The 22,841-nt window shown below is 46.9% G+C and overlaps 1 protein-coding gene across 1 annotated transcript in view; it reads left to right on the forward strand.

Moving 5' to 3' along the window:
- Positions 1 to 1,059: 1,059 nt before the first annotated feature.
- Positions 1,060 to 22,841, forward strand: part of PIK3AP1 (phosphoinositide-3-kinase adaptor protein 1) — a 101,121-nt gene continuing 79,339 nt past the window's right edge. Inside the window, exons 1-2 of the mRNA XM_070432599.1 lie at positions 1,060 to 1,198; positions 6,841 to 7,257. Coding sequence (XP_070288700.1) covers positions 1,186 to 1,198; positions 6,841 to 7,257 — 430 coding nt within the window. The 5' untranslated portion in view covers positions 1,060 to 1,185. The remainder of the gene's footprint in view (positions 1,199 to 6,840; positions 7,258 to 22,841) is intronic.

Genomic DNA, 22,841 nt, shown 5'->3' on the forward strand with positions numbered 1-22,841 from the left:
ATAGTGAATGTCTGACCGTTAGGTCACTAGGTTTGTGGTCATTTGTTTTCTCGGGCAGCAATAGAAAACGAATGACCGGCCTCAACCTGGGCAACCCCATTCCTAAACCCGTTTCGTTTCTTTCTCCTTTGGCCTGACCCTATCGTGCCTTCATCTCGCTCTCTGGACCCACCCTCTGGACCCTGCATTGTTGGAGACCCAAGAGGACAGATGGTGACAGGAGCAGGCACAGGGAGGACCAGGCCTTCAGGGAGAGCTCTGCCTCGGGGCTCAGGCCCGCAGGGAACTCGGGGCGTTTTCTCCCTGGCGGCCTCTGAGCAAGATCCAGTTTGTGGCTCGTTTCTTCAGCTCTACCAGGAAGACAAGGACCGGTGCTACCTCACATGCATGAAAGACAAGAAGATAATTATCTCACCCTTCATCATATGACACGATGATTAATATTCATGTGCCGCCAGGAGACCAGGTCCAGGGAGTTACCGAAAGGTCACTGGAGGGTAACCAAGGGCAACGCCAAGCACCCGGGCCAGGTGCCAGGGAAGGTGCCTCTTCCCCTTCTGCCCCCCCCCCCCCCTTTCCTGCGGGGCAGTGGCTCAGGGACAAAACCCCAGGGGATGGGGAGAGGTCTTGGCCAGCTGTGCCCGTCACCCCCACCTCCTCCCCACCCCGCTAGAGGTCACAGGGGTCCTGCTGGGGGGGGGGGGAGCTCCACCTTCTTCCTCCCCCCAGCACCCCTTCCCCCTCGGGCTGCCCTGTGTGGAGATGAGATCGGGCTGAAGTCGAGGGGAGTCGAGGGGAGTCAAGGGGAGTCAAGGGGAGTCGAGGGGAGCGGGCGCACGTGGTAGGAAGCCCCCGGCCTTTTCCCCGCCCGAGTGCTGGGGGGAGCGGAGGCCGTGCGGGGAGCCGGCTGGCGCCGGGACGGGGATTCTCACTTCCCCTCCGCAACGGCCGGCCGGGGTGCAGGTGCCGCCGAGCCCCGCAGGCGCCGGCGGGCGGGCCCTGTGGACACGCCCTCGCGGGGACTCGTCGCTGCGCTGCCCGGAGGGAGGAAGCGCCAGAGCCGCGGCCGGTGCCGAGCGAGCGCAGCCGGCGCCCCCTCCCTCCGGCCCGCGCCCAGGACGCCCCCTCCGCTCCGGGCAGCGGCCCCGCGCGCGGCGAGCCGGGCATGAGAGCGGCGCCGGCGGCATGGCAGCCTCAGGTGCGTAGGCAGGCGCCGCCCGCGGGAGCCCCGCGCTGGGGTCCCCTCTCTCCCTCCCGCGCTCTCTGCCCCCCGCAGCCCTGCCGGCTCCCCGCTCGGCGGGGCCTCCGGTGCAGGACCTGTGTTCTTTCTGTTCTTTCCCCGGGTCCCGGTCGCAAACCTCCCACCCCGACTTTCCCCCGCTCCCCTTCCCAGCCTGTGGCGCGAGTCTTTGCAGCCCCTGCCGGGCCCTCCCCGGCCCCCATCTTCTAAGTCTGCTTTTCGCCCTCGTCACCAGCTCTCGGACCTTCTGAGGGTCGTTTCCCCTGTTCTTCCAACTCTGCGAACCCGGAGTCCGAGGTAAAGAAGGCAGAGCCGACTGGTCGGCGCCGGCGAAACGCTTCTCGGGCCGATAGGGGGCGCCCCGGCCGTCGCAGGTTGGCCCTGGGAGGTCTCCGGGGGCCCTGGGGCCACGGCCCGCTTCCTCTCCCCTCTAGGCTTTGTTTTTCCTCTGGAATTTCTATGGGAACCTAGGGACACCAATTCCTTTAGCTTTACTTTTCCTGTGTCCTTTGCAGAACTTTGAAGAATGGGGACCACTGGGTATCTATCCATCTAAAGGTGCCAGCAGGCTGATTAATCTCTGAGTTCCTCTTGGTTCCTGGGGTGTGTACCCTTGGCAAGTCACTCACTGCGACTTAGGATGAACCGTATAATAATGTTGAGAGTAGAGACAACGAATGAGCACTTACGACGCACGTTGAGGGATATTTTGCACCTAAATATGTTCTCAAATGGTGCCCAGGACATGCCTGGTCTCTGCTCCCGCGTGCACAGTCTTGTGGAGGGAAGCAGAAACAAACAAAGAATTCCTAGAGGAGAATATTACAGTTACCGTGTTTGCAAGTGGGTTTACTCGTGTTTTCCTTGCTCATCTTATGATGTTTTAGTAGCGATAACCCGTGAAAAGAGGATGTAAAAGCCTCTTGAAAAACAAAACCTAGCCGGCCGGGGGAAGGCACTGCTCTTGGAGGATGTGGGCAGAGGCTAGAGCCCCCGAGATCCAGCCTTCCGATGGCGCTTGGGAAGTAGGGGTAGGAAAGGCCAGTGGTGACAGTTCTCTTAGCCCTGGCGACACAGGCTTCCTATGTAAGGGCGGGCGGCGGAGAGGTAGCTCGCCGCCTCCTGCCCCCCCAGCGAGGCTCTGAAGGCCAAGAAGCTGTATTGTGAAGAGGGAACCCTTGCTAACAGAAGGTTCACCGCACACTCCGTTTGAAAGCTGAAGCAGAGTTATCTGGAGGGGATTCATTCACACGACACATACTTACTGCCCGCCTGCTGTTTCTAGGCACTGCTCTGGGTGTCAAGTATACGTTCAGTAAACGAAACAGACAGAAGCGATGTCCCCATGCAGCTTATGGAGGGGTGGGGGAAGGCAGACAATACACTTAATGAGGAAAAGACGTGATATGAGAAGTGCATGGGAAAACAGTCGCGAGGGGCAAAGGGGGCCTGGGGTTATAATTTTAAACGAGGCAGCTAGGTTAGTCTTCATAAACATTTGAGCAAGGACCCGAAGTGTGTGTGTGTGTGTGTGTGTGTGTGTGTGTGTGTGTGTGTAGGCACTGGGGGGAGAGTACTCCAGGTAGAACAGTCAGTGGGTGTATGTGGTGTATTGAAGGAGCAGTTTGCCAGAGTAGGTGGGTGACTGGGGAGAAGTAGGAGATGAGGTGAGTGAAGTGCCCATCTCCTTCTATGGCTGGGAACAGGCCCTGGGCTGTTAGGCCTGGGAAACAAACGGGGCAGGGATGGGGGTTGGGCCGAGGAGGCGGAAGAAGCCCTCAGAGTCCTGTGTGCATCATTCAAGTGAGTGTGGCTGACGGGGCTAGACGGCGTGCTCCCATGCCGATAGGAACTCAAAGCCAGTGGCCAACCCTGGGGTTTACGGGCCCTGTGGTGGCTTCTGCAGACGTCTATGATGGTTGGAAGTGTCAGCATCCTCTGCGGCGAGGCGCTGCAAATAGGAGTTGGGTCTTGGGCCCTTGGGGCTCCCTGAGGTCTGGAGATACAGTGACCCATGGTGGCAGCTCACAGTGGTGAGAGCATCTCTTGCCAAGATGCTGTAGGCTCTGGAGTCATCCAGGCCACTCTTCCATGTTGTCTTCTTCCTCTCCCCCTTCTCCTCTTCCTCCTCCACCTTCCCCTGCTCCTCCTTTTTCTCCCCCTCCTTTTCCTCCTCCTTTTAAACTGCTTCATTGAGATATAATTCACATACAATACAATCCGCTCATTTAAAGTGTACAATTCAGTGGTTTTTAGTATCTTCACACATATGCACAACCATCACCACCGTCAATTTCAGAACATTTTCGTCACCTCAAAAAGAAACTTCTTCTGTTTCAGCTACTACCCCCCTGGTTCCCTCCTTCTCCCCATTCCCAAATTCTACTCTCTGTCTCCATAGATTTCCCTACTCTGGACTTTCATATAAATGGGATCATGTAATATGGTGGCTGGCTTCTTTCAGGGAGCATAATCATTTCTAGGTTCATCCAGGTTTAACATGCATCAGCAGTACCTCATTCCTTTTCATGGCTGAATCATGTGGTTTCCTTAAATTTCCTTCTACTGATGGGTAATCATTAGTCTTTTGTTTTTGAAAGGCATATTTGCTTGTTGAAATCAAGGAAAATCTTGGCTCCCTGTCCTTGGCACCTGATGGCATCTCTTGAATTTGCACATGAGAGAGAGGAGAAGGAGGCCATACATACCTTTCCTTAGTGGCCGAGTGTGGTTGATGAAGACTAGAATTGTTTTCTTCATGCGTCATCTTCAGACCTTTGAAGAAAGCTCTCCTACCTCTTCCTGCTTATCTTATCTCCAGATCCTTCTACCATCCTTGTACTTACAGGAAAACAGGGCTTGAAGGAACCTTTAATTTTTCCATCTGATCCTTGAGGTCCCTCAGTACTCTTTTGTTAAATTTATTTTTATTTTTTATTAGTTAAGGTATTACAAATGTGTCTTCATCACCCCCATTAACCCCCAACCTCCCCCCAGCCCCCGCACACTCATGCTCCCATCACCCTCCTCAGTACTCTTAACAAGTTTCTAAACTTGAAATCTTCAGAGTCTGAAAATTCTGAGCAACTTCCAGCTCTCTCCCTACCCCGGTCACCTTCCCTATGTTACATCCCTTTTCAGTGCAGATTCAAACATGGGACTCCAGGACAGATGTATCATGTGCCAGCGCCACCCACAGATTAAAGAAATGGTCTGGGCTGGGTAGTTTGAGAAGCACTTCCTCTTTGTTCTCTTCTCAGGTGGATTCTGAATCTTTTAAAGGAACCGCTCAGCCCCTGTGTTTCTTACCACCACCCTCACTCCCTATTGCCACCAGCCAGCCCCTGCTCTTCTGCTTTCCTTCCTATCTCCTTTAGAGCCAAACCTGCCCCTTAAGCTCTACAGAGACCTTTTCCAGTCTAGCAGTTATGACCACTTGTTGGCTCAAGTATTTCATTTCTTTTAATAACCAAAAAATGAGAGAATTGATTTAGCATACTTGAAGAAGTGACTTCTGGTTAAAGGAAGGGAATTATTCTTGAAGAAAGGGGTGCCCCCTATAGGAGACAGAGTTGCTTACAAGGCATTTAGACTTTTGTCATTGCTCAGCATGTTGTGGAGGGACTTGAATTTTCACTTTGGACTTTTTTTTTTTTTTTTTACAACTTCCCCAGCTTTCAATTTCAGCAGCAGAGCAAAATCCAGGATGGCGACAGATCCCGTTGTCCTCATTTACATTGAGGCAATATTTGCTTAGATTTAGTATATTGGTCGGAAGTCACACTACAAGTTGGTGGTGACCAAATAGGTTGTGATATTAACTGGTCTGAGGAAGTGACCACTTCCTTCTCAAGCACTTTTGCTTAAAGGGGGGGGGGGGGGGGGGGGAGGGAGGGGGAGGGGGTCAAATGTAACACCAGACCCCCTGGAATGAGACATTTTAAATATGTATATTTGTGTGAAGATACTAAAAACCTTGTTTCATTAGAAGAGGCTAATCTCATAAGTGCTTTTTATTTCAACTGTATATTTAAATTTTTATTTTAGATGTTTAGATGTTTTAGATTTATAGAAAAACTGTGAAGATAGTAGAGAGTTCCTGGATACTCCACACTCAGTTCCTGCTGTTATTAACATTTAAACTTTCCTTGACGACAAGAGATCTTTAATGAACCACAGGTTTTGTGATGTCTGTTAACAGAGAGGCAGGGAGTGGTGAGTACTTATTCCCTCAGTGGCCTAGAAGTTGTCAATCTTAAACCTGCTGTTTTGCTTTTGGGTCACTGTCTCCTCATAAAAGTGGCATAAGTGGCTTAAGGCCACGTGGTCAGGGCTCTGTAGTCACTGGTTTCCTGCTCATCAACCAGTGCTCCACGAGCCACACTGCCTTCTTTTTTTTAAAAAAAATTTGAGTAGAGAGAGAAATGTGGATTTGTTGTTCCACTTATGCCTTCATTGGTTGCTTCTTGTATGTGCCCTGATGGAGGACTGGACCTTTAACCTTGGCGGACTGGGATGATGCTCTAGGCCAGTGATGGCGAACCTTTTGAGCTCGGCATGTCAGCATTTTGAAAAACCCTAACTTAACTCTGGTGCCGTGTCACATATAGAAATTTTTTGATATTTGCAACCATAGTAAAACAAAGACTTAAATTTTTGATATTTATTTTATATATTTAAATGCCATTTAACAAAGAAAAATCAACCAAAAAAATGAGTTTGCGTGTCACCTCTGACACGCATGTCATAGGTTCGCCATCACTGTTCTAGGCCCACACTGTCTTCTTAAGGGAACTTCTTATGCTCTAGCAAGTCTCTTCTTCACTCTTCTTCACTTCCTTGCCATCACTTGTCAACCCATTGAGGACATTGCCAACGGCTTCTTCATCACTAATGTACAGGACCACAGCCTTTCTGAGATCTCATTCTTAACCCATTTAGTATTGGCTCTGTGACTGATTACTGAGTGTGAATTTAAGTAATTCCCTTCATCCTCACAGCTGAAGTGTTTGTTTATCTGTCAAAGAGGCATTTGGGCCAAGTGATCTCCAAAAGACACTCTCCCACACACATACTATTTAAATCCTCACCCAAGGACAATTATTTTTATTTTTTATTTTATTTTATTATTATTATTATTATTTTTACTGATTTTAGAGTGAGGAAGGGAGAGAGAAAGAGAAAGAGGTGAGAGAAACATCAATTGGTTGCTTCTTATATGTGCCTCAACTGAGGACCAAACCCACAACGTAGGTACGTGCCCTTTTGGTGCATGGGATGATGCTCCAACCAACTGAGCCACCCTGGCCAGGGCCCCCAAAGCCCTTCTTAACTCAATCGTGTATTGTACCAGCCGTGGGGGGAAGAGTAGGCCAGCAGAAGCAATAGCTAATGCAAGCATCTGACGTGGCATTGCATGTTTGGGCAAAAGCAGAGTTTGGTACAGTTGTAACACCAGCTGTAAGTGGGGAAAGAAGTCAAACAGGCCCGCTGGAGGTGGACAGGGAAAGACCGTGGGTGCCCGGCTCTCCATCGGGATGGTATATCTTGCAGGTCATGGAAAGCAGGCGTGTTGACATAAGTGCCTTGTTCTCGCTCAGGGGTGTTCCGAAGGTGTGACATTCTCCTGGTCTACAGCCCGGATGCGGAGGAGTGGTGCCAATACCTCCAGGACCTTTTCCTGTCCAGCCGGCAGGTCCGTGGCCAGAAGACGCTGACTTACCGGCTGGGCCCGGACACTTTCTTCTCAGCTGAGGACCTGACCTTCTTCCTCAGCACGCGCTGCATCGTGGTGCTGCTGTCCGCGGAGCTGGTGCAGCACTTCGGCCAGCCGGCCCAGCTGCCGCTGCTGCAGAGAGCCTTCCACCCGCCGCAGCGCATGGTCCGGCTGCTCTGCGGGGTGCAGAACAGCAAGGAGTTCCTGGACTTCTTTCCAGAGTGGGCGCACTGGCAGGAGCTCACCTGTGACGACGAGCCCGAGACGTACGTGGCAGCTGTGAAGAAGGCCATTTCTGAAGGTAAGGGTCGCCTCTGAGGTACAGATGGGCGAGCCCTAGAAGAATGGCTAACCCTGCCCCGGCCGGGCGCTCAGTCGGTTGGGGTGTTGTCCAGCATACCAGGAAGGTTGCAGGTGCCGTTCCTGGTTGGGGTGTGTAGGAGACAGCGATTGATGTTTCTCCCTCACATCCGTGCTTCTCTCTTCCTCTGTCTCACACTCTCTCTTCCTCTCTCTCCCTCTTTCTCTCTCTAAAATCAATAAAACATCCTTGGGTGAGGATTAAAAAACCCCCCCAAGAAAACAGTAACCCAGGCCCTAGGCATTTCAGGTGAGACACCGTCACGTCGACACTAGTCATTTATATTACAAAACGCACCTGGACCTCACTAGGCTAAGAGCCCCAGCTGTACTCATTGGTGTAGAGCAGCCTGCTCCTGGGATGGGATCATGATAGGATAGGTCTCTGGACCGAAGTTGAGGAAGGTGAACCTTTCCCTTGGGTTCTGAGCTCGGACAAAAGCCTGTGAGAATTTCCTACACCTTGGGAGATGCAGGACACAGGTTCCAGCCCAGGAGAGGGCAGTGGGGGTGGGAGGATGAGACTTAGTTTGGTGGGAGTGTGAGGAACAAGACTGCCAACCTTCCGGCTTGCAAGCCATTTCCATTTTACCATCACATGACTGTAAGATTTTTGTTGAAAAGGTGTCACTTTTGGATAACATATTTATAGGGAAACAACCCTCCGTTTCCCGCCAGCCTAGCTTCTGTTTTTTGCCCTGTTTCTTCTTGTAAAGTGGGAAAATTCCGATCCTCTCTGCCAGGGCTAATGACTTGAGTGGCCCAGGAAGTATGACGTACACTCTGATGAACAGTAACGGAAGATATACTTTTGGATGAATACATGTCACAGCCTTTCTTCCTCTTTTTGTTTTCCATTCTTGCCTCACCGTGGGCTATGAGCAGGCTATGTGTGTTCTTCTGTTCTCTTAAGATCTTGTAAACCTGATGCCAGCAAAGAAGCCTGGAAAATGATGGAGTGATGTAACTATGTTCAATTATCCCTGGTGCGACTTGGGCATTAATTTAATTCATCCTCCCCTGTCTCATTTAGTGAACCGAACTAAGAATTCACAAATTTTTATTGACCTTAAAAAGTTAATACTGTAGCCTGGCTGGCGTGGCTCAGTGGTTGAATGTCGACCTATGAACCAGGAGGTCATGGTTCGATTCCTGGTCAGGGCACAGGCCCAGGTTGCAGGCTCAATTCCCAGTGTGGGGCTTGCAGGAGGCAGTCAATCAATGATTCTCTCTCATCACTGATTTTTCTCTCTCTCTCTCCCTCTACTTCCCTCTCTGAAATCAATAAAACTATATTTAAATTTTAAAAAGTTAATACTGTGTAACTCCCTAGATGCTTTTATATCAGGAATAGGTTGCTTGAAATCAATAAGTACAAGCAGGTCATGGAACACAGTGGGTCCCCAGCTCATTTTGTCACATAAATGACTAGTGTTAGCCTAAAGATCTCACCTGAGATGCTTGGGACCTGGATTAGCAATTTTTCCTGGGTTTGCTTATTTTTATTTCAGAAGGACATGATGGTAGAAAAAGCACACTGGATTCATACTTGCTTGGTCACACTTCACTGATTTGAGAGAGTTGTGATCTGCCTACATTTACAAAGAAGTGAGACACAACTGGTTATTTCTGTGGATTAGCTTATGTCACTGCAATGGTTCATTATAATCTTGTGGGCTGGCCACTGGGACCCACCCACCAATCAATCAGAGCTCCCTGGATGAAATATCACTGTACTGGCACCTCATGCTCTATCCTCTAACTGATTTTTCTTTAAAACATTACAGTGGTGTTATTTTAAAAAATTGATGGTAAAAAGGATTTTTAAAATATTGTTTGGATTGCTCACTTTGGCACTAAAATCTTGTTTGGATGCATCCAATGTTTAGATGCCTGGATAAATTGATTGCCTGTATTTTACTTTTTGCTAGCAACTCTGGCTCAGTATGCTATGAGTGTTTAGTGCCAAGTGTTTCAGAAAGAATGAAGTGTTTCATAGTGGTGTTCCTGTTCTGAACGCAAAGAAACTTTCATCAGAAAGTCGATTTTAATGGGAGAGTAAAATGAGCTGCTTAGTAGAAAGTCTCTGTAGCTCAGAATCAGTGGATACACAGGGACAGGTGGAATTCTAGGAAACAGAGGAGGAAGGAGTCTCATGGCTTCAGTGTAACTTGTTGGTTTTAGATTTGTGAATTTGGGGGTTTGACAGGATGGCTTGGATTTGCTTTTGGGGTCTCCATAGCCATTGCCCTTGGTCAGCCAAGTTATGTGCAATAGCTCTGATTTTTATGCTAGACAAGCGTTCTTTAAAAAAAATTTTTTTTAAAATTGATTTCAGAGAGGAAGGGAGAGAGAGATAGAAACATCAATGATGAGAGATGAACATTGATTGGCTGCCTCCTACAGGCCCTCCCCCTGGGGATCGAGCCTGCAACCCAGGCATATGCCCTGATCAGGAATCGAACCGTGACTTCCTGGTTCATAGGTCAGTGCTCAACCACTGAGCCACACCTGGCCGGGCCAGACAAGCTTTCTTAACAGACTTAAGACTCTGAGTCTGGCAATGTAGCAAAAAGACCTTTGAACTGCGACAGAGGCACTCCATTGCCTGGCTCTGCTGCTAAGGAGATGGCTAATACTGGGCAAGTCACTCAGCTTCTTTGGGTTTCACTTTCCTTTTCTGTAGGAGGCGGAATTAGACTTGACCTAAGACATTTTCCAGGGCTAATAGTCTACAACTCTCCTAGGCCAGGGAGTCTCAAACATTTTTGAAGCATCACCTTCTTGCCCTATTTCACACCTGCTTTTATTCCTGGGAAGCTTCAGGCTAAAAGAATGTTTAAGGATAGTATTATCCCCGACACTGGAAGTCTGACATAATTATGTCCTTGGTTACATTCTCTATAAATTGTGATAGTTTATTTTAATACTCTTCTTGTACCTGTGAGATTTTCCTAAGGTATCCTAAAATAAAAGCAAAAAATAAGAATTTCATATACCCCACTACTATAAGCTGCCCCAGGTCTATGAGAAATAAATACCCGAAACTTGTTTCTTTGACTCTGTGCATTAAAAAAAAATCCCAGTGGGAAATGTAATGAAAACTTGATAATGGGGATAAACTACTGGTAGGGCCAATAATCATGGGGTTATGATTGTAGGGTTATTGAAAGCTACCGGGAGACCAATTTCAGGAAAGCTTAGTATCAGTTAGAGCATGCAAAGATGGAGGGGGTGGCCTTTGGAGATGATGAAGCTCCCAGAATATTTATATTTACATTGTTTCTTAACTTTGAGATGTTTTGTGAAAAAAACATGACTACTTAATAAGATACTCACTGAGACCATTTAAAATGTAGGCTAAGTTTTAGACCATTTAAAATTTAAAATAAGGCCTAAAGATCAATAGTGCCCAATCCAGCATGGCTCAGTGATTGAGCATCAACCTATGAACTATGAGATCATGGTTCGATCCCCAGTGTGGGCATGCAGGAGGCAGCCAATCAATAATTCTCTGCTCATTGATGTTTCTATCTCTCTCTCCCTCTCCCTTCCTCTCTGAAATCAATAAAAATATTTTTTCTAAAAAAAGCTTTTGAGAGTAGAACTGGTAAGGAGGTAATTACTCCAGAAACTTAGGTTAAATGCAGTTACCGGTCGTCAATTATACTTTTTCTTACTGCTGCGTTATGTAAGTGTTTCTCAGGAGGCCCTGGGGATCTTGAACTGTGCATATTCTCACTCTGTAGGTCTGGGTGGGGCCCAAGATCCTGCATTTCTAACAAGCAGCCAGGTAATGCTATTGCCGCTGGTCAGGGGTCCACATCGAGCAAGGTTCTAAGCCACCCTCCCTTTACCAGGTCAGTGGTCATGCACCTCTGCTGTGCATGGACCATTTTCTCACTTTTCTGGAAATGGAGGCATCATCACATCAGGGCGACTACTGGATGCCCATTGATTTCAGTATAAAATTAGGCTAATGTTGGTGTTGAGGCCAGCAGATTTCAGGGTAGAGCTCCTGAATTCTCTTCCTAAGCCCCTGCTCACAGAGTCCACGAGTTACCTCTGGCAGATTTTAATCTCTTAGTTTTCCAGACGTAAGTAAGTCGTCCTGCTATTGGAGTGGAGGTATACTTTCATCACGATCCTTACGGCTTCTTCATTTAATAGGCCCGTTGTTCATAATTACTACTCCACTAAAGATATTTTAGAGGTTTTGTTTTCCACCCCCTCTTTCCAAATTTATCAGCTACCTTAAAATCGAGCAGATGTTTTAATTAGAGACTTGAGTGTGTTGGAGCAGCCAGTTTATTTCTCAAGATCTTCATCTGCGAAATGATGGGTTGGACCAGATGATGTAGAAGGCTGCTTCCAGCCCCTGTGCCGTAATATATTATTATAAGTTTTCTAAGCAAATTACCTAGAACTTTTCACAGATGCAGTTTAGTTCCAAAATGTCTGCAAGGATATATATTCAGTGCATGAAAGACTGTATTGTTGTTCTGAAACTTTGGACTTGTTGGGTGATTATTTTAAAAGAAGGAAGTGAGAAAAACCCAGTTACAGCACAGAAATTATTTCCTCTTTACTGGAACTCTATTCTCTGCTGCAAATCTCACTGGAATACAAAAATAGATTTGTGAGCCTGTGTGGGAAAGGACTTGGTGGGTGATATTGAGTTTTATTTCAAAACTTCTCATCATTGTGTGTGTTTGTCTGTGTGGAGGGGGAAGGGAAGCATTATCCCTGATTCTCCTAATATGATTCAGAGATCTCATCTGTTTCTTTATATGATTTCTTTTCTCTTTGACTCCTCCATCCTTCTCATACCCTTTGTGCTTCAGAAGTTCTGATGTTACCCCAAATCATGATTTTTTTGCCCCACATCTGGCCTTCCTTTGTTGATATTAATGTTCTAATCTGGATGTTAAACTGGAATTTAAAAGAAGAACCACTGAGATATTTAAACATGCTTTCAGCTAATCCATGGATTCCAAAATCTTTCCCTACATTTGAAAAGGAACATTTTTTTTTCTGAAATAAAGTGATGTATGTTCATCATAATGTTTAAAAAAAGAAAAAGATACCTTTAGGTTATTTCCATTTTTCCCTTTATAAGTAACGTTGCAGTAAATCTTCATGTAACTTTGTGCCTAAGTCTTTGTGAATCTATGTTGAATTCCTCCCAACCATATCTGTGTAGCTTCCCAGAGACAGGTTCTCCTCCCTGCTCTGTGCATCCCCAGCCTCTTCCGTTAACCTGAATCCATGGCTCCCCTTCTACAGGTTTTTGTTGTTGCAGTTTATTTCGCCTTTTCTTCCCCTTTACGCCTAAGTCAATTATTCAAATTTACAGTGTCTCTTGCAAAGATCCTCATATGGAGAACAGCCCTGCACCCATCCTTCCCTTCACAGAGAGAGCTCATAATCAGACAAATGCTTGTATGGCAGCCACTATGAGTCATGGATACTGCATATGCATTTATTCCCCCCACAGCCCCGAGTGGGTAGATGCTTTACCACCATTCCACAGAAGAGGAAACTGAGGTTCAGAGAGGTTAAATGACTTGAGTAAAGACCGGGAACAGTTCACTCTGGAACCTCGGGCCTTCAGACTCTCCAATGCTCTCCACTCGGCCTTGCTTTCCTCTAAGTCTCCTCTCCCCGCTCTCCTCGTCCTCATGGAGATAAGAAGGATGAAGAACCCTCATGGATCGAGAAAGGATTAGGGAAAACAAAGTTTCTTTTGACCACAGGTTCCCACGTCAGGCTGGGCATTGGCATTGCCCCGCACTTGGTTTAAAATACAGGCACCTGGGCCCCACTCCGGACCTACTGAACCAGAACCTTGGGGGGTTGGTCCCGGGAATATGAATTTCAGAGAGCCTCCACAGTTGGTTCTGCTGGGTAGTCGTGTTCTTGGCTCTGCTCCGTGCCTGCTGTCCTGTCCTTGGTGTTCTGGTTGGACGAGTCAGCAGCAGCTCAGGCCCTGTGGGCTGTTACGATGCAGGTCACGGGGCACTGGTCCCAAGGTTTCCGAGCTTGGCCATGGCACAACTCCCTTCCACGTCATAGGCAGCAGCCCTTAAAGAGGGGAAGAGGGTCAGACCCTCACAGCAAAGGGGAAGTCATTGCACCCTCCTTGCTCTCCTAGGTGTGGTGGCCTTGCTGGTGGTAAGTCATTGACTTCTGGGGCTTCTGCGGTGCCTTGCAGAGCCTGAGGGAAGAATCTGACCTGGGGCCGCTTGAAATGGACTATTTTTGTTCTGCTGGTCTCCCGCCTCGGGGCTGTGGGTTGTTGGGTCTGCTTTTTCTCTGCGGTGGGTTAGTCTGCAGTCAGCTCCTCAAGACCCCCCCCTGCTAAAGGACACTTTCTTCACACAGTCTTCCCTCTTGAAAAATCTTTGATTTGGGGAAGAAGATGCCCGACTGAGATGGTGAAGTCCATCCTGGTGTCACGAAAATGCTACAGTCTGCCCAAGTGTCCTTGGGACTCCCCTTGCCAGGTACCCTGATCGCCTTGTAAAATAAGATACCCCCACCCTCCTAGCTGTGCCCAAAACCGTTAACGAGGATGAATGCCCGTGATAGAGTTTTGTGCCCATGGAACTTTTCCCTTGAGGCCTGAGAGTCCCCCGGGATTATAAACTTCCCACAAGGCTGTGAGCCCCAGGAGTCATAATGAAATTGGCCGCTCTGCTGCTTGGTCAACCACCCAGAGACAGCCTTCTCCTCTCAGTTTGTTGGTCTTTCTGTGGTCCCTCAAGGAAAGTATCTGCAAGTCCCTTTGTCAACTGTGTTGGTGAGATGCGGTGAAAAGGGGTGATGGATGCTGATGTTTCCACTAGTGCGAGACTCTCAAGTCTGCACCTGTCCTGACCTACGTTTTCTAATGTGCCGGAATTGAAGTATCAGCGATAGGAATTTATTGGTTAGTTTCATACCCTGTTGTTTCAGTATTTTCTGCATCTGGCTTCTCCTGGGACTATTGCTGGAAGAGAATACTGAAACTCTGGAGGGACCGGACATCTATTTTCCCATTTCAAAGCCCTTTATAGACATTATTTTATTTGGTCCATGCAGTTTTCCTAAAAGGCAGATATTATCTCCAATTTAAAGATGAGGAAAACAAGGCCTAGCCATGTTCAATGCCTTGCCCAAGGTCACAGAGCTGCTTTTCCATTAGAGCTAGGACCAGGGCCAGGGCCTCCTGCCTTGCAGTCTGAGGCCTAGTTATTGCCTTATCTAGACACCACCGACAGCCTTTCACCTGGTACATATTTATTGGGCATTCACTATTCTCAGGGCCCTGTACTAGGTGCTGGGATAGATCAGAGAAAGACAGATATAGTCACTGCTATAATAGTATCTACAGTCCAGACCAGTGCTATCCAAAAAAAAAATGTATGATGTGAGCCACATATGAAATTTAAAGTGTTCTAGAAGCTGCAGTAAAAAAAGAAAGAAAAGGAAACAGGTGTATTAATTTTTAAAATATGGTTTCTTAACCTAAACATATTTAAAATATTCTCATTTATAATCAATATAAGAATTATTAATGAGATATTTTACATCCTTTAAAAAAATACGAAGTCTTTGAAATCTGCTGTATATTTTACACTGAAAGAACACGTTTCAAATATTCAATAGTCACGCATGGCCAGTGGCTACCATACTAGACAGCGTGGATCAAGAAGGATGCTTACTTTTTAGAGAACTGGGGCCATATCATTTGATATGTTAAATGTCATGTGTAAAATATGCCTATCCCAGTTTCTTCACTCATTCGTTTATTTGGCAGTCAGTCATTCAGAAAGTACTGAATGAGCATCTGTCAGGTGCTGGTCTGTATTTTTATCTTTTTCTCTTTCTCTTTGTTTCTCTATCTTTTTCTTTCCTTTTCTCACTAATTTCCTCTTTCCTCCTTTCCATCCCTAATCTTCCCCTTTCTCTGTCCCTTTGTCCAGAAATACAATGTCAGTTAAGAGCAAATTAACTTTGATTAACAACAGGGTTTCTGTCCTTGAAGTGACCAGTTTATCATCTGAACTAGTGAGATTGAGCTCCTGGCAAGCAATGTGAAGACAGAATCAAACCAGGGTGCTCAGAAAACACACACACACACACACACACACACACACACACACACACACACAGAGGCGCGCTAGAAGCAACTATACATAACTTTTTAAAATTGTGTGTGTGTGTGTGTGTGTTTGTGTGTGTGTATGTGTAACTTTTCTCCTGAAAGAATACACAAAAAATTGTTGGTAGTGGTTGCTTTGGGTGAATAAAGGATATTTTGAACTTTTTGTTTTAGGCATTTCTCCACTGTTTTAATTTTTCTACTGTTTTCATCTTTTACTTTCAGTTAGGGATTTTAAAAGAGAAAAATGTTGGTGTCATGGGGATTTTATGGATCAAGTTGGGCTTGCACCCAGCTAATCTGAGTAGGTCAAGCTTCAGGTTAAGTTGCGTTGTGTAAACGCCTGGGTCTTCTCGACTTCATCAGGCTGCTCTTCTGTGTAAGGGGAAGCAATGTGGTGTTGGTGTGTGCTATTGCTGTAATATCTGTACCGTCACTGACTGGGTGTGGGTTAATGACTCAAAGGGGGCACAGCTACATATCTTTGAGACATGTTTACTCTTGTCAAATCAGATTTGAATTGATGTCTTCTTAGGTTACTACACTCTTTATGACAAATAGTAAGAGAATATGGGTGTATATTTCATGGACTCTGACACTAATTGTTTTTGCCACCTTGGGCAAGTCATTTGGCCACCGTGGACCAGCTCTTACCCTTTTAAAAATGCTCGGAAGAGCACACGTTAACATCTCAAACCTTTACCGCCATAAAGTTCCATGATTTTAACTATGTGTGATTTTTACATATCTTACCTTGTGTTGCTGGGTCTCAGTTTGATAGTTTTCAAAATCCCATGAATATATAGTATATTATTTCAGCTAACAAGTTATCTTTCACAACAGAATTTTAAACAGGAGCTTAAATGATATAAAAATAGTTTTCTGTTTATGGACTTAGCCCAAGTTCAGTCTTATTATCAGTGTGAGAAGGAAAGAATTCATGTATTTAACGTTTTACACATACTGTTTGTTATGGTTGACATGTAGATTTATGAATGTGGGTTCATAGGAAGGTAATGGGGGCAGGGGAAATGGGGGCAAATATGCATGACAAAGTGGGTCTGTTCATTTCCCTACGATTACAGGATGTTTTGACAGCTTTCAGTTTGTTTCCAGTGCCATTCACATGACTGAGAGTATGTCTGAGATGGCCAAGGAAATAGGATGATTTATGCTGTGAATGAGTTCTTAGCTGCCCAGTAGAGAAATCATTGAAACCACAGTAGGCTCGTCATATGGCCTTATGAGCAGAAAACTTCCTAATTTACCCAGTTTGGTAAAATTGACACACAAACACCAGTCAGTTGGTTTCCCAAGACACAGAAAAATGTCTTTTCTGTGGGGAAAGAAAACATTTGGCAACTAGTTTATTTTCACCGTGTTTGTTTTTAAAGGAAGTGTTGGTCTTGCCCTGGACAGATAGCTCAGTTGGTTAGAGCATCATCCCAATACACCAAGGTTGCGGGTTTGATCCTCAGTCAGGGCACATACAAGAATCAAACAGACAATGCTGGTCTCTACTGACAATGTTTACATGGTAGGCGCCTACCTAGTAAACGAGAGATGGGTGGATGACTAGATGGGTGGGTACATCCATGGATGGCTGTCCATCTTCCTTACACTTGAGCCCATTTTGAATGCCCCAATTGGAGAAAAAAAATTTCCCCCATGAGCATCCTCCTTAGGGGCCTGCACTGCTGGTGCCATTTGGAGCATCAGTTTCCATGTCTTGTGGTCACATACTCAGGATGTGACTAAACAGAAACTCTCCAAGTTAATTCAGAGTGCGTCTTTTTACTATCTCCTAACTTAAAAATACCAGATAGGACAGCCTGTCCCACAAAAGAATCAGATATGCCATTACAGAAGCTAGTTAACAATTGGACTTGTTAGCTCCATGGGCCATGGGAGTCTATTAGGAGCAAAGGTTAAACTGAGTCTGTCCTTTCTGAAGGAGAATATGGAACTGAAGAAATCCCTGGAGTTAGAGGAGACCCCTGGAATTGGCTCTGTTGGTTCAGGAATTCCTTGGTACCTTTTTTTTATTTGTCTGGGTTTATGCCTTCTGCTGGTGTGTATCTTCTCTGTGACTCTCAGGCGGTTAGATCCATGCTAGGTTCTTATTTGAAAGAATGCTGGTTGAACGTGCGTATTTTGTCTGCCAAATTGCCAGTTTCACAATCAGACCGCTGGCTCTCTCTCTAACATCTGATAACACAGGAAATAGAGGAGGGGAGGCTGATGATGAAATGAAAATGCTCTACTTTTAAATTGGACTAACATACGCTTCCTTTTACATATACAGCTGATGTTTGAGGCCGTGGCTAAAGTTAAAGCTTGCAGGTAGAAGAATATTAGCATTAACTGTTGTCTCTTTTATTTATTTATTTATTTATTTGTTTGTTTGTTTGTTTGTTTGTTTTTGAGCATGTGAAGTGTGAGGAAATAATTCTGTGGCAGGATGTGGCGTTTGGCATTCCAAATGAAGTTAACCTGTTACTTGTTCTGAAACAGAGTCCCCCTTTCATTTCATAAAACTTTCTGAGTATCATTTCTCAAAGCCTCAGACTGTGACTATGGGTTTTTGTGTTATGTTTTTCAGGAAAAATGGAATGCCGAGATAACCATATAGTAATTTGGTGGCCTAAATGTTTATGTTGTAGTCACTTAGAATTTAGAGTCCCATAGGTTATAGAAATCCTTCAAGATCCTGCCTTCCAGGGTGTACATGTGATTAAAACTTGCCAGTACTATGGAAACTATCTAGCTTTCGAGTCTCTGATTGGAAAACAGAGTCAGGAACCACTAGTCAACAAGGTGGGAATACAGAATATTAACATTAGAAAAGGAAACTCCAGGATCATCTGGCCCGACCCCTTTAGTTTAAAATGAACAAAGTAGGACCCAGAGTGGATAGAGGACTTGTCCAGTGTTACACAGTAAGTGACAGAGTTGAAGCTGTTAATTTATGTTTATGTTCAATAAATATTTATGGAGCTAATGGAGTGCCTGCCATGGGGGTGGCACTCAGCAAGGTCCTGGGAAGACTTGATGAAAAAGTCACACTCAATTATGGCTCTTGCAGGGTTTATGTGTCTAGAGGGAGGGGACCAGTTGTCCCATTAGTTACTTAATGCCAGGAGTGTCCAGTGTAAACAGAAGTTAGGGATCTTTCTTTGAATAATAAAAGGGACTTGAGGTATCCTGCAGGCTCCTTTGATAGTTCCTTACAGTATCCATTAAGGAAAGAATGAGTTTCCTGAACATCCATCTAGGAAGAGAGAAGAAAAGGCGTGGCTTGTACTTATGACAAATATTATGCACTTGATTATCTAATGGTAACATAGAGCCCAAGTTAACCATGGCTTTCAGGCAGGGCAGTTGTTTTCTTGGAGAGTGATTTAGACAGTCTCGAATAGTCTTCTGAAGACAAGGAGCAAAGGACAAAAGTTGCAACAATGGCAACAACTCAAGTTTAGGATGCCCTCATAATCCAAAGACTTACTGATCCCGAGAAAAATTTTTATTGAGACTTTATTTTGAAAGGTAAAACTAAAATTTAAGAAAGTAAATTTGATCATATGGACAGTTTTGATTATAATTTCAGCTGTATGCTATTTCTTAAACCACACAAAGACTGAGTCAACTGTTCCTGGGTTTTATGCAAAAAGGGTTGAGTACATGTTTCTACACAATTTGATGCTTTTATAAGATAATATTCCTTAGTTCACATTTGACTTTTTAAAAATGACTGTAATCTACACTAATAAAAGAGAAACATGGTAATTAGTGTACGACCGCTACCCTTCCCATTGGCTAATCAGCATATCCTTATGCAAATTAACTGTCAGCCAAGATGGCGGCTGGCAGCCATGCACTGAAGCAAACAGGGAGGCTTGCTTGCTCCAGTGATGGCGGACTCCAACGTTCCCCGCCTGACTTGCCGGCCTCTCAGCTGCAACTCTAAGCAACTATGTTGCAAATATAGAAGCTAAACAAAACCCTAGAAACCGGCTTTCAGTCAGCCGGGCTTCAGTCAGCCGGACTGCAACATTGTATCAATGTTTTCAGCAGCGAGGCCTCAGAGCTAAAGCTGGCCCAGAATAGAAAAAAAGAAAAGAAAAAAAGGAGCGGTTGGGAGCTTCAGTCACCCGCCAGCCTGAAAACGGCCCTCAGCCCCTCACCCAGACTGGCCAGGCACCCCAGTGGGGACCCCCACCCTGATCCAGCACACCCTTCAGGGCAAACCAGCCAGCCCCCACCCATGCACCAGGCCTCTATCCTATATAGTAAAAGGGTAATATGCCTCCCGGCACCGGGATCAGCGGAGCAAGTGAGGCTCCCGGCACCGGGATCAGCGTGACAGGGGGCAGCGCCCAAACCCCCTGATCGCCCTGTGGCTCTGTGTGTGACAGGGGGCGGGGCCACAACCTCCCCATCCTCCCTGCTCTGTTCGTGACAGGGGAAGGCGCCCCAACCCCCTGATCAGCCCTGCTCTGTGCCTGATAGGGGGAAGCTCCCCAATCCCCTGATCGCCCTGCGGCTCTGTGTGTGACAGGGTGCGGCGCCCCAACCCCCCCCCCACCCCCCCACAGGCCCTGCTCTGTGTGTGACAGGGTAGAGCCATAACCTCTCCATCGGCCCTGCCCTGAGTGTGACAGTGGCAGTGCCCCAACCCCCTGATCGGCCCTGCTCTGTGGGTGATAGAGGGTGGCGCCCCAACCCCCCTCCACGGGCCTTGCTCTGTGTGTGACAGGGTAGAGCCATAACCTCCCCATTGGCCCTGCCCTGAGTGTGACAGGGTGCAGTGCCCCAACCTCCTGATCCGCCCTGCTCTGTGTCTGACAGGGGGCGGTGCCCCAACTCCCCTATCGGCCCTACTCTGTGTGTGACAGGGGGGAGCTCCCCAACCCCCTGATGGGCCCTGCTCTGTGCATGACAGGGGGGAGCTCCCCAACCCCCTGATGGGCCCTGCTCTGTGAGTGACAGGGGTCAGCGCCCCAACCCCCTGATCGGCCCTGCTCTATGCGTGACAGGGGGTGGCGCCGCAACCTCCCCATCGACCCTGCCTTGAGTGTGACAGGGGGCGGTGCCCCAACCCCCCAATCGGCCCTACCCTGAGTGTGACTGAGGGTGGCATCGCAACCTCCCGATCCGCCCGCCCTGCTCTGTGCATGACGGGGCAGCGCCCCAACTCCCCAATCGGCCCTGCTCTGAGCCTGACCAGGGGCTGCACCTAGGGATTGGGTGTGCCCTCTGCCACCCGGGAGCAGGCCTAAGCCAGCAGGTCGTTATCTCCCGAGGGATCCCAGACTGCGAGAGGGCACAGGCCGGGCTGGGGGACCCCCCTCCCCCCCCCGAGTGCACAAATTTTTGTGCACCGGGCCTCTAGTTGAAATATAATTCACAACACATTTGACTTTTACAGTTTTCAAGGCCTCTTCTCAATTATTATGTACTAGTAGCCCATTGTGTGATATCACGCGCAGTAGGCCACCCATTGCTGCCGCGGGAGCTGGTGGAACCGCAGCACACTCAGTGTTGCTTCCACAGGAGCTGCTCTGCTTCCGCGGGAGGCAGGCCTGCCGTCTCCTCTCCAGGTCTATGCTAAGCTGCAGAGGCTGCGGGCCTGCCCCCCGTCCCTGTCTGTGTCCGCTCTGGCTCCAGGGGGCCCGGCTGGAGCCGGGGCCTCGGTGGCTCGCTGGCTCCCCGTCTCTGTCTCTGTCTCTGTCTCTGCTCCAGGCCTCACCTGCGCATGCAACCTCCTCCTGTCCAGTCATGACCTGTTATGGCATCCCAGCCTAATTTGCATATTCTCTCTCTCTCTCTCTCTCTCTTTCTCTCTCTCTCTATATATACATATTCTTATCATTAGATTTTATTTATTGGGCATTGGCCATGTGAACTTTCTCCCATTCAGTTGGTAACCTTTCCAATGGACAGTGGCTTTACTTGTTATTCAAACAGGTTTCTAACATCACTTTCATCAACTTCATAAAATTCTGCATCTTTTGCAAAATCTAGAGTTACCCCTAAAACAAAATTGCATTGCATTTATAGTTTATTGTGGAGAAATCCTAAATATTGCCGAGAACAAGCAATAAAAATGTGACTTGATGGATGAGAATATAGACTAAGATTAAGCAAGCGGAGATGTTTAAGTGGGGACCAATTTTGAAAATGAGCATTTTGTTAGTAAATACTTTTATGTTATAAAACAATTAGTTTCCCTATGTTACCATAACTGTGGAGACTTGAAATAGGAATACTCAGAAAATGATATTGCTGCCAGAGTCGGAAGCTGCTAATGTGGGTTCAGAGCCCCAAACTTCATTCCATCAAACAGAGAAGCGAGGGAATGAACATCCTGGCACATCTGTAACCTGGTGCATTTGGAAGAACAGTTGGGAAGCTTTGTCACTGATGATGGAATCCTAGTCAAAACAATCTCAGCAGGCTGGAACACTCACCCCAATCTAACCTATAACATTTAACAAGGCTAAGTGTTTTTTTGCAATTAGGACACAAGCTTCATCCCCCAGCCCCCTAAAACAGAACAAACCCAACTATAGAATTGTAGCATAGCAAAGGGAAAGCCCTGGCTTCCATGGTTTACATGAAAAAGAGCTGGGGGTTTGAGGGGACCACATGCTCAATATGAATCAGCAAGGTAGCACGACTGCTCTAAGATGAAGCCTTGAAATGCCCTTCTGAACAAGGGCCAGACTAAAGGAAGCGACAGCCCTTTTTTGTTTTTATTAATCCTGTCTCGATATTTTTTCCAATAATTTTAGATAGAGTGGAAGGGAGGGAGGGAGAGATGGAGAGAGAAAGAGAGAGAGAGAGAGAGAAACATCAATGTGAGACTCATGGATTGGTTGCCTCCCACAGGCACCCTGACTGGGGCTGGGGATTGAACCTGCAACCCAGGTATGTGCCCTAGACTGGGAATCGAATCAGTGACCCTTCGGTGCTTGGACCAATGCTCTAATCACTGAGAACACCGGCCAGGGTGTGATAGCCCTTTTTGTATTATACATAGACTCTAGTTACCCATCTGAAATAGCTGTTGGCAGAAGATTGGGGGAGTGGAGAGTTAGCTGAAAGGGTTGGGAAGGGGAACAGATAAACCAGAGCTATCTCCATTTGAGGCCTGCTTAGAAAGGCGAGTGTATTACTCTAGACTTGTTTGTTTGTAAGGAGAGAACCCCAGCTAGGGCAAAAGGGGAATTAACTAAATGATGGGAAGGACAGGAGTGCAGTTGGTCCTCAGAGATAACCTGGAACCAAGGACTTGAACTTCATAAGATCACCTCATCACCCTTCTTTTTTTTGTGACTCTGCATGTAGGTGTCATTCTCTAGTAAGTCAGCTCGAAA

This window comes from Myotis yumanensis, unplaced genomic scaffold, assembly GCF_028538775.1.
Source record: "Myotis yumanensis isolate MYYU_CA2020_CCGP unplaced genomic scaffold, mMyoYum1.0.hap1 SCAF_13, whole genome shotgun sequence".
Lineage (NCBI taxonomy): Eukaryota > Metazoa > Chordata > Mammalia > Chiroptera > Vespertilionidae > Myotis > Myotis yumanensis.